The 12,088-nt window shown below is 38.4% G+C and overlaps 1 protein-coding gene across 5 annotated transcripts in view; it reads right to left on the bottom strand.

Moving 5' to 3' along the window:
- Positions 1-12,088, bottom strand: part of LOC307135764 (NACHT, LRR and PYD domains-containing protein 12-like) — a 57,875-nt gene that overhangs the window by 20,421 nt on the left and 25,366 nt on the right. For 3 of the 5 annotated variants that reach the window (XM_079832405.1, XM_079832409.1, XM_079832407.1), the window contains 2 exons: positions 2,947-3,120; positions 2,583-2,753 (listed from right to left, as the gene is read on the bottom strand). In XM_079832405.1, coding sequence (XP_079688531.1) covers positions 2,583-2,753; positions 2,947-3,120 — 345 coding nt within the window. The remainder of the gene's footprint in view (positions 1-2,582; positions 2,754-2,946; positions 3,121-12,088) is intronic. The other 2 variants (XM_079832408.1, XM_079832406.1) reach the window with 2 other exon arrangements.

Here is a 12,088-nt window from a genome sequence, read left to right as displayed (position 1 = left end):
TTGCAGTGATGTGGTCAGTGAATTTTAGCTGATCATCAATCACAACTCCAAGGTTCCTGGCTGTCCTGGACGGAGTTATGGTTGATGATCCAAGCTGAATGGAGAGATTGTGATGAAGTGCTGGGTTGGCTGAGACCACAAGCAGTTCTGTCTTTGCAAGGTTGAGTTGCAGGTGATGTTCCTTCATCCAGGCTGAAATGTCTGTTAGGCAGGCAGCGATACGAACACCAACCGTAGATCATCTGGTTGAAATGAGAAGTAGAGTTGAGTGTCGTCGGCATAGCAGTGATAGGAAAAGCCATGTTTCTGAATGACCGATCCCAGTGATGACATGTAGATGGAGAAGAGAAGTGGTCCAAGCACTGAGCCCTGGGGAACTCCAGTAGCTCTAGATGATGTGACTTAGACACTTCACCTCTCCATGACACCCTGAAGGACCTACCTGAGAGGTAAGACTTGAACCACTGGAGAGCAGTTCCTGAGATGCCCATCTTCATGAGAGTTGACAGGAGGATCTGGTGATTAACTGTGTCAAAAGCAGCAGACAAATCCAGTAAGATAAGTACTGTGGATCTGGAAGCCGCTCTTGCCTGCCTCAGTGCCTCCGTAATCGAGAGCAGGGCAGTCTCTGTTGAGTGGCCGCTTTTGAAGCCGGATTGGTTGATGTCCAGGAGGTTGTTTTGTTCAAGAAACGTAGACAGCTGGTTAAACACCACTCGCTCAAGAGTCTTTGCAATGAAAGGAAGAAGGGATACCGGTCTGTTGTTTTCTAAAAGTGCTGGGTTTAGAGAGGGTTTTTTAAGCAGTGGGGTTACCCAAGCCTGCTTAAATGCTGTGGGGAAAGTCCCGGTGTGAAGAGAGATGTTGACAATGTGGGTGAGTGCAGGAGTAACAGAAGAAGAAATGGCCTGAAGGAGGTGGGTGGGGATAGGATCAAGCGGACATGTAGTGGGCTGATTGGAAAGGATGAGGTTGGAGACATCTGCTTCAGAGAGCAGAAATTTAAATTATACACAATTAAATTGATTTAGTATCTAATCCATAGTTTTCAGTCATGTGACTGTCGCGGAGCCTTGGAGGGCAAAACCGCCATAGAACTGCAGCACAAGCCTGTCAAATTTCCATCTTAAAACAAAAATATGTGAACAAGATGCACGTTTTGGGCACTTACAGTATGATCCATATACAGCACCTGCTGCATTATTTTAATCACTGAAAACAGCAGGACGTTTTTAAAACGCTTAACGTGAAAAACACTATACGGGTGAGCTGCACCAATAAGTATTAAATTAAGCAAAGTTTAAAGGATTTGTTGATATGGGTTTTATTTTAAATCGAGTCGTTGCACTTAATTTTAAACAGATTAATTACGCAGTAAACTGTTATAGAGCTGATCAAGCCGCAGACGGAGGAGAACTGAAGACAGGCTAAAGAATCCTTAGTGAACCCACCCTTAAAGTGCTGTAATGAACTGAAACAGTGATATTAAAAGATCAAATTCAGTTTACACCTTTTTGATGATGCGTACTATATACAGGCGAGTAGATGAGGCAAGAATATGAACGCAACGTGTTTTCTTAATAATGGGTTTCGATGGGGAAAACACCTAACGAGAAACCTCGTGTTGCACTAATATTGTGTGTTCGTCTGCTTTCCTGTACAAAGTATGCAACATCAATAAGGTGTATATTGAATTTGGTATTTTAATATCACTGTCTTACCGCATTAATACTGACTACAAACCTGGTAAAAATGACTAGCGGGCAACGGAAGAGAGCCTTGTTTTGCCCTCCAGGTGGGCGTTCCTATAAGCGTGTGACGACACGTGAAAACTATGGATTGTTTGTTATTAAAGGTGAAGTGTGTAAGTTTTAGCAGCGTCTAGTGGTGAGGTTGTGAATTACACCCGTCCACCGCTCACCCCTCCCTTTCAGAGCACATAGAGAAGCTACGGTGGCCCACACAGGACAAAGATGAAGTCGCCTGAGAGAGCAGAGAGTAGCTAGTGCTCTGTAGAGAAGTTTGTCCCTTTAGGGCTTCTGTAGAAACATGATGGCACAAAATGGCGGCTTCACTGTAAGGGACCCGCGGTGTGTGTCGATAGAAATGGCCAAGATATTTTTTATGAAACCTGATTCTCAGAAATATCCTGCTGAGACAGTAAATAGTCATCATGTCAATCATCAGTAATAACAAAATAAATCAATAAATTGCATCACTTTATCTGAGGTTTTCTCAGCTGTGATGTAACATAAGAACTTCCAAACATGATCAAAATATATTTGTTTCAAAATTTGAAAGGTTTTCTATCAAATGAGACCTTGATATGAGATGCACTTGTAAATATCTTGTTTTTTTTTTGTAGAGTTATAAGCAATTACTTTTAATCATGTCACTTAGACATGAAATCATTAAAAATGTGGTTCATTCTAATACACAAATGATATATTATTGTGTTATTGTGGTTGCTGAAAGAAAAAGAAAAACTGACTCAATGAAATGAGGAAAATGGCATTATCCACTACTATAACAAAACATTAGAAGTAATATGAGATTTTAAAGCATTAAAACACAATCCTCACGTGAGTGTGTTGAGCTGGCAGTGTTTATCCTCCAGTAGAGCAGAGATCTGATTCACTCGTGTCTCTCCTAGATCATGTCCACTCAGATTCAGCTCTCTCAGGAGTAACGGGTTTTTACCCACAATTCCTCTCACATACTGACAGGCTTCATCTGCAGCAGGACTCAAAAACCTGCAGAAGGGGAAATTAAGCAAAAATCAATTTAATTAAACATGGTGTAATGAAAAACAGCATTTGATTCTAATGGGAAACATTGTGGAATTGTTTATCTTGAATTGGCTTCTGTGCAACACATTTTATTAGTGAAATAATATTTCTATAAACAATTCACCTGCACATTATGTATTATTTGATCCCGTCTCACCTCAGTGTCTTCAGTTGACAGTGTGGATCCTGTAGTAAATCACTGAGCTCCTTCACTCCTGATGGTCCAGGATCATTTCCTGTGAGATCCAGCTCTATCAGGTGTGAAGGGTTTGATCTCAGAGCTGAAGCCAGAGCTTTATAACCTTCTTCTGTGATACTGCAGTCTGACAGTCTAGAACAGAAATTAATAATGCATATAAAATACATTTATAACACAACATCAACTATTATTTACATTATGAGTGATGAAGTTAACTGAATCTGTGTCTGTAAAGCTGTGAACCAAATGAGCCACACAATGAGCATAAGAAGTGAACATCATTCCTCTGAAAGCTCCTGTAGTGCATCGGCTGTCTTGTGTACTGCAGGATCTCCAGTGAAGTCCTATATTGTTTGTAGCCCTTTTGTCTTCAGATACAAGATATATAGTAAAATATTATATACATTTTTATACAACAGTTCTTTCTGGTTCTGGAATCTGATTGGCTGAGAGCCTTTTCCAGCCGTGTGATATCCACCAGTGCCGTCACGCAAACCGTTTCCCCGTTTGCATCTCTCCGCTCGAGCGACTGTCATGGCGGTCAAGCAAATACACTTTTAAGCATACTACTGTTGTGTCACGAAATGTAGTTTTAACTATTTTTAGGTGAGAATGTAGTTAATTGGACCTCAAATATGTGAATCATATGTAAACACAGCGTCTATTTAACAGTTTGTTCAGACGCTTTGGCAGATGTGAGCTCCAGGCGGTCAGCGCTCGTGTTCCCGCAGAGAACAGCTTCATCTCGGACAGTCATTCGGGAATTTGCCGCTGGCTCTTACAGTGTGTAGATAGTGGTTAAACATGAGAGAATTAATTTCTCAAAATTAGGAGCCTTTATTAATAAGGGCACTTTAAATCCTGTCGGGCCAACTACAGCACTGCTTTTGTACTTTTGACTAAATTGTTTGCATGTGTTTATTTCCCATTGTCTTTTATAATGGCTTTTGTTGTTGATTATTATTGTTGTTCAATTAATATAACTTATATAACTAATATGCATATTTGGTTTTGAGAAAAGGTCTGTAATTTCGACTCCAGTGACAGTTACTACACCACTAGATGGCTCAAAGACTGTCTTTATGAGCGACTGCTGTAAACAAGGAAGTTGTTTTAGCACTACCTTTGGAAATTGTTTAAAAGGACAAAGATATCGCTTTCCTCAGCAGGCATTCAAACTGATTTTTTATAATGGATATTATGGACATCGACCTGAAGAATGAATGCTTTATCAGATACACTCGTTTAGTCGATCTCTCTCATAATACCTTAATACTCTACATTATAAAACGAAGAGTTCCGGCCCTTGATTCTGATTGGTTGAGCCGGGTTTGAAGCCATGGTAAAAATACTGAAAACATACAGCTGACCGCATTACATTAGTATCGCTGCGCCACGGAGTGTGTGTGTTGCTGCGTCTGTGTGTTGCTTGGCAATTAGTCCGCTATCAGTATTACTGAGCCAAAGAAACTGTTTGATTTATTGGGCCAGGTGTGGATGAGTGGTGAAAAGATAGACAGAGGAAGAGGACAAAAAAGAAAGCAGACATGCTGATATTAATGAGAGAGAAACTGAAGAGCTGGAAATGTCAAGAAATGAAGCTGGTACTGTTAAACAGACCATGTGGGCTGTTTGCTGTTTTCAGTCCTGGTGTGCCGAAAAATATTTGGTTATTGATTTAAAAAACAATAACCAAAACACGACTCTCCACCAGTTTTATACCACCATGAAAAACAGGTAAGGTGAACCCTACGGTTTCAGTAGCGATGTTGACCTACGCGCGGGGATTAAAGGGATAGTTCACCCAAAACTGAAGATGAGCCCATGATTTACTCTTCCTTAACTCATCCTAGGTGTGTATGACATTCTTCTCTCAGACAAACACAATCAGAGTTATATTAATAAATGTCCTGGCTCTTCCAAGCTTTATAATGCCAGTGAAAGGGAAGTTCTGTTTTTAAAACCATAAAAGAGAACCCTTCCATCCATCATAAAGGTGCATCCATCCATCATAAAAGTGCATCCATGCATCATAAAAGTACATCCATCCATCATAAAGGTGCATCCATCCATCATAAAAGTGCATCCATCCATCATAAAAGTGCATCCATCCATCATAAAAGTGCATCCATCCATCATAAAGGTGCATCCATCCATCATATAGGTGGATTCATCCATCATAAAAGTGCATTCATCCATCATAAAAGTGCATCCATCCGTCATAAAAGTGCATCTATCATCATAAAAGTGCATCTATCCATCATAAAAGTACATCCATCCATCATAAAGGTGCATCCATCCATCATAAAGGTGCATCCATCCATCATAAAAGTGCATCCGCCCATCATAAAAGTGCATCCATCCATCATAAAAGTACATCCATCCATCATAAAAGTGCATCCATCCATCATAAAGGTGCATCCATCCATCATAAAAGTACATCCATCCATCATAAAGGTGCATCCATCCATCATAAAGGTGCATCCATCCATCATAAAGGTGCATCCATCCATCATAAAAGTGCATCCGCCCATCATAAAAGTGCATCCATCCATCATAAAAGTACATCCATCCATCATAAAAGTGCATCCATGCATCCATCCATCATAAAAGTACATCCATCCATCATAAAGGTGCATCCATCCATCATAAAGGTGCATCCATCCATCATAAAAGTGCATCCGCCCATCATAAAAGTGCATCCATCCATCATAAAAGTACATCCATCCATCATAAAAGTGCATCCATCCATCATAAAGGTGCATCCATCCATCATAAAAGTACATCCATCCATCATAAAGGTGCATCCATCCATCATAAAGGTGCATCCATCCATCATAAAGGTGCATCCATCCATCATAAAGGTGCATCCATCCATCATAAAAGTGCATCTATCCATCATAAAAGTGCATCTGTCCATCATAAAAGAGCATCTATCTATCATAAAAGAGCATCCATCCGTCATAAGTGCATCTATCCATCATAAAAGTGCATCTATCCATCATAAAAGTGCATCCGCTCATCATAAAAGTGCATCCATCCATCATAAAAGTACATCCATCCATCATAAAAGTGCATCTATCCATCATAAAAGTGCATCCATCCATCATAAAAGTGCATCCATCCATCATAAAAGTGCATCTATCCATCATAAAAGTGTATCTATCATCATAAAAGAGCATCTATCCATCATAAAAGAGCATCTATCCATCATTAAAGTGCATCTATCCATCATAAAAGAGCATCCATCCATCATAAAAGTGCATCCATCCATCATAAAAGTGCATCTATCCATCATAAAAGTGCATCTATCCATCATAAAAGTGCATCCATCCATCATAAAAGTGCATCTATCCATCATAAAAGTGCATCCATCCATCATAAAAGTGTATCTATCCATCATAAAAGTGCATCCATCCATCATAAAAGTGCATCCATCCATCATAAAAGTGCATCTATCCATCATAAAAGAGCATCCATCCGTCATAAGTGCATCTATCCATCATAAAAGTGCATCTATCCATCATAAAAGTGCATCTATCCATCATAAAAGAGCATCCATCCGTCATAAGTGCATCTGTCCATCATAAAAGTGCATCCGCTCATCATAAAAGTGCATCCATCCATCATAAAAGTACATCCATCCATCATAAAAGAGCATCCATCCGTCATAAGTGCATCTATCCATCATAAAAGTGCATCCGCTCATCATAAAAGTGCATCCATCCATCATAAAAGTACATCCATCCATCATAAAAGTGGATATATCCATCATAAAAGTGCATCCATCCATCATAAAAGTGCATCCATCCATCATAAAAGTGCATCTATCCATCATAAAAGAGCATCCATCCGTCATAAGTGCATCTATCCATCATAAAAGTGCATCCGCTCATCATAAAAGTGCATCCATCCATCATAAAAGTACATCCATCCATCATAAAAGTGGATATATCCATCATAAAAGTGCATCCATCCATCATAAAAGTGCATCCATCCATCATAAAAGTGCATCTATCCATCATAAAAGTGCATCCATCCATCATAAAAGTACATCCATCCAACATAAAGGTGCATCCATCCATCATAAAAGTGCATCTGTCCATCATAAAAGTGCATCTATCCATCATAAAAGTGCATCTATCCATCATTAAAAAAAATTCCACCTTTAATAGTAGAAAATATTTAGAGTAAAAACTAGGGATGTCCCGATCAGGTTTTTTTGCCCTCAAGTCCGAGTCATTTGATTTTGAGTATCTACCGATACCGAGTCCCGATCCGATACTTCTATAATATAAGTATATACTTCTATATGTTAGTGGGCAGTAGATTATCTGTCATACCTCCTCTCTCCTTTTTTCATCATTCTCTCATTTCTATAAGCCTCCTCATTTCCATCACTCTTTCTTTTTGTCTCCTTCTCTTGCCCTGTCTCTTTCCCTCTTAAAGCTGAGCTCTGGTTGATAGTCGTGTCATTGTTTAACATTTTATATATTAAAACAGCTGTCAAATATGAAATGTTAAGTTTGGCTACTTGCATCTCACACCGTTTACTGAAGCGTTGTGTTACTCGCACAGCAGCTTCTGCGTATAAAGCCTGCATACTTTAATCTGATTGGTCATCTCATATATTTTGATATTGATGAGCGGCGACCGACCGCAGGCAGGGCAGCTCAGACAAGAAGATATCCTTGCAGCACTAAAGTAGTGTTAATACTCTATTAGGCAATTATTTCACAACATTTATTACATTTAACACATATTAACACTTTGTTGCCCTTGACTGTTCTAGTTGCTTCTATTGCTCTCATTTGTAAGTCACTTTTTCTCATATCTGGCTACGGCCATCGTGTAGGCAGCCTATAGTTTACCTCAACACTTCAGTTTACATGGTCGGAGCTATTCAGTCTGGTTCAGCTAGTTTCTCCACAGAGCCTTTACTGTACACAATATGTTGTGTTTTTTATCAAATTCAAATGGATAAAGCGACTGCCTGGTGCTCGTAAATCGTTATCACTGCAATAGAGCGGCAAACTGCTCTCGCGCTTCGAGTCTGTTGATGCGCTCGCGGTTTAATCAGGTAATGCCGTTTCTTCACCTGGCTTTTGATGCTTGTTCCCAATCCCATGCATTTGCAGCACTCGAGTAAATAACAGCGCTTAATATGTAGGGGCGTGGAGGGGTCTGGCGAGCGGCGCTCCAGGAAAAGTTTAGGTTCTCCCGATCGACTGTCAATCATTTCCTCGGCCAATCACGGGCCCCCTCTGTGCTCGGGCCCTGGGGATTCAGCCCCAGCTAGCCCTTATGTTAATCCAGCCCTGTACATATATACATCCGAGTCCTGATCGGGAGGTAACGTCCGATTCCGATCGAGTCTCAAACCAAAGATCACATGATCGGATCGGGACATCCCTAGTAAAAACCTTATCAGGAACTTACTCAAAAACCTTATGAGGGCAAAAAATGGAGAGCAAAAAAAAAAAAAAAAAATTTAATCATTTATCGGGGTTCAAGCAGTTTAAGGCCTTTAAGCACATATGCATAAAAATATATCATGTTTTATTTAGCAAGCGTGTAACCAATTCGAAAACCAAAAGTAACTTATAAAAGATCATATAAGAGATTCAAAGGGTACAGCCAACAGAACTGGGAGCAAGGAGGATTGGGAGGTCAATTGCAAATTAAGAATTTAAGTAACAAAAATTCATAGGAAAAAGAAAATAATGTTTTATGTTACATTAAAATAAGTGAACGCAAATATGATGAATAAGTTTGTTAATGGGTTCTCAGCAAAGTATTGGAAACAAATGTAAGTGTTATTTTACAATTCATACTGTAGTAGTGTTGTCAAAAATATTGATATTTCGATATGTATCGATACTGAAATATCTGAAACGATACTCATTTTCTACAGTATGGATACCACCCGCGCTCTCTTCTCCTCTCCTCTCCGACCGACAGCGAGTTGACACGCAACCGCCTCCTCTCATTCAGTCCGGTTAAACCTCTAAACACGGTGAACGCGTGTTCTGCTGTTGGCGTGACGGGCCTGAATTTCATGCGGGATTGCACATAACATTAATTCTACTCATTTCCGCAGATTTCGCGCTCGCATCTCCTCTCTGAAAATCCGCAGATTTCGCGCTCGCATCTCCTCTCTGAAAATTTAAAATAATAAATTTATTATTTTATTTATTAAAATAATAAATTTTAATAAATTTATTATTAAAAATTAATAAATTTTTCAAGCTTATTAATGGTCAAATACACTCTAAAAATGTCTCAATGTCCATCTTGGTGAGTATTAACGTAAACACAGTCGTAAACAGTTCAGGAAGAATGTGTAGCAGGAGTGTTTGGGATCCATGCGTGCGGTGGATCTTAAAAGGGACAGCGGTTATTTATTATTCTAACTACAAAAAGACAAACGATCACTTACTGCTCTTGACTGATTAACTTGTGAAACTCTAATGGATTCATCTGTATTTAATTTTTTATAATGAAGATTATTGAAGATTATTTACATTTACATTTATGCATTTGGCAGACGCTTTTATCCAAAGCGACTTACAGTGGCCTTATTACAGGGACAATCCCCCTGGAGCAACATGGAGTAAAGTGCCTTGCTCAAGGACACACTGGTGGCGACCGCTGGGATAGAACCAGCAACCTTCTGCATATCAGTTCCATGGTTTTAACTCACTGGACCAAGAATTTGTTCTTATTTTATTACTGTTTACTCATCTTTTTAAAATCAATTTGAAATCAAGCTTCCTTGTGCTCTATGTAAGCTATTGCAACACAATTATTTGCAAATATTTGAGAGATAATTGTAATGGTAACTGATCAACGTTTATATATGAGAAAACCTTAAAAGCTTTATCGTATAAAGTGATCTCTTCTGAAGAAATTTTTAATCACCTAGACTTTCAATAGACGGACAAAAAAATTAATTATATTAAAAATATCTATTTGACAGTATATGCAGCATTTTTTCCCCGTGGTATCGAAAATGGTATCGAATATCGATACTTTTTTAGGTATCGTATCGAAGTTACAAATTCCAGTATCGTGACAACACTATACTGTAGAATACATTGGTTTAAAAGTTATCTGTTTAATAGGGGACATTGTGCATTTTATATTGGAAGTGTTTCAGATGTGAAAGAGTTACAATGTGGTGTGCCTCAAGGAAGTTGTTCAGGACCATTACAATTTTCTATATTACCAATAAACTTCCTCTTGTTTTAAAGTGTGCACGGACAGTCAGGTATGCAGATGAAACAACATTATATTTAACTGCAACGTCAATTAAGCAGTTGTCTACTGATTTGGATGAGGAATTGCAATTGGTAAAAGTAGGTACAGAATAAGTTGGTTGTAAACTTGACAAAAAACAAAAGCATTTTTGTGATCCATAAATCAGAGTAATATCTGAAATGTCACTCATCAAAGCCAGACATACTATTAGAATAACTATTTCAGATTAATAATTAAAGGTAATTGAAGATTGTCTCTCTGCTTTGTTTTATAAGAAATAATTTGTCGAGAGTTCCTAATGTCCCGTAATGTCAACTTTTATATAGTAGTACTAGTCATAATTTCAACACCAGGCATGCATCAAAGGGATGTTTTTTACTTCTTGTTTCGAAAGCTACTGTAAAACAACGTACTGTAACATGTAGAGGAATGGAAATATGGAATGATTTACCATTGCATATTACATATTTGAAGTAAAATTAAAAATATAAAAAAGTTGTAAAAAATCTTTAAAGGAACATTTAATGGCACAATAGTAAATTGTTGATTTTCATATTTGAAATTAATTTTGGGTTTGTATGTTTCATTGACTTTTTATTGTTCTGGATTAATGTATTTTTTACTTGTTGGGACCTCGGGAAGAGTAGCCACTGTCTAGGTACTGGCTTTTATCCAAATAAATAAATACACTTAGATCATATATGAAAAAAGACTATTTTCAAAGGAATATATAGTTTTTTTTATAAAAATGTTTTAAAAAATGGCAGTTATAGCACCACGTCTTGCCCAATCTCCACCACTTTTTTAGGTGTCCTCAGAGTGTGTCAATAAATATGTGTGTCAAATTTGTAATAAATATCTCAATATATCAAAATATCTTAATTTTGAGGTTATAGACCAGGGGTGTCCAAAGTTGGCCCTGGAGGGCCACTGTCCTGCAGAGTCTAGATCCAAGTTGCCTCAACACCCCTGTCTGAAAGTTTCTAGTATTCCTAATAAGACCTTGATGGAACAGGTGTGAACAGGTTGAACTGGGGTTGGAGCTAAACTCTTCATGGCTGGATTTCCTGAAACCTTCTTAACACTACGTCGTTCTTAAGTTATACCTTAAGGTGTATCTTATCGTTAATACGTGTTTCCCGAAACGATCTTAGTTAAGAATACCTTCTGTAAGACATTCGTTCGTAAGGTTGGTCTGGAGCACTCTTAGCTATACCTTATCACTATTGACAGTTCATTCCGATAGTGGCCACCACTGTTTCTTTACATCTCGGTCTTTACGAATATGATTCTGCTAATTGAAGTGTTTTCATGCAAATAATACTATTGTCATTACACTGATGGCTTTTCGCTTTTTAATTAGCCTATATTATCCAAAGGTATATCAGCTGGCAAACCATTATGGAGTCTATTTAAAGGGAATGATTGTAGAGGGGAGTTTGGTCAAACTATGGCACCGATACAGCAAATAGTTGTAAATCAAAGACGGCACCATCCGCAGAGTCATTTCTATGTGCATTATTTCATCCGTGAAAACTTTAGTCCCCTGGCTACCATATCAAAAGCTGCAATTCAAAATAAATTTTGCCTGCCATGGCAGCGAATTCAGCAGATTTTAGATCTTGTTGGTCCGACTTTGACTTTTCAAGACAAATCTGACGGAGCTCAGCCCCGATATTCAGCTGTTGGCCCTCTTCTCTTTCTTTCTTTTTTCTCTGCTGTAGCTGTTGATTATCTTTCGCGTGTTGCGCCTTTATTGAGTATAGGTCATCCAGTAATAGAAATTTGTGATTTACCAATAATGTGATGTGGGCAATCAACTCTGCTTGTGGAGTAAATG

The sequence above is a fragment of the Gobio gobio genome (assembly GCF_949357685.1).
Source record: "Gobio gobio genome assembly, chromosome: 13".
NCBI lineage: Eukaryota > Metazoa > Chordata > Actinopteri > Cypriniformes > Gobionidae > Gobio > Gobio gobio.
The sequence above is the reverse complement of the archived record's forward strand: the minus strand, read 5'-3'. Positions and strand labels throughout refer to the sequence as shown.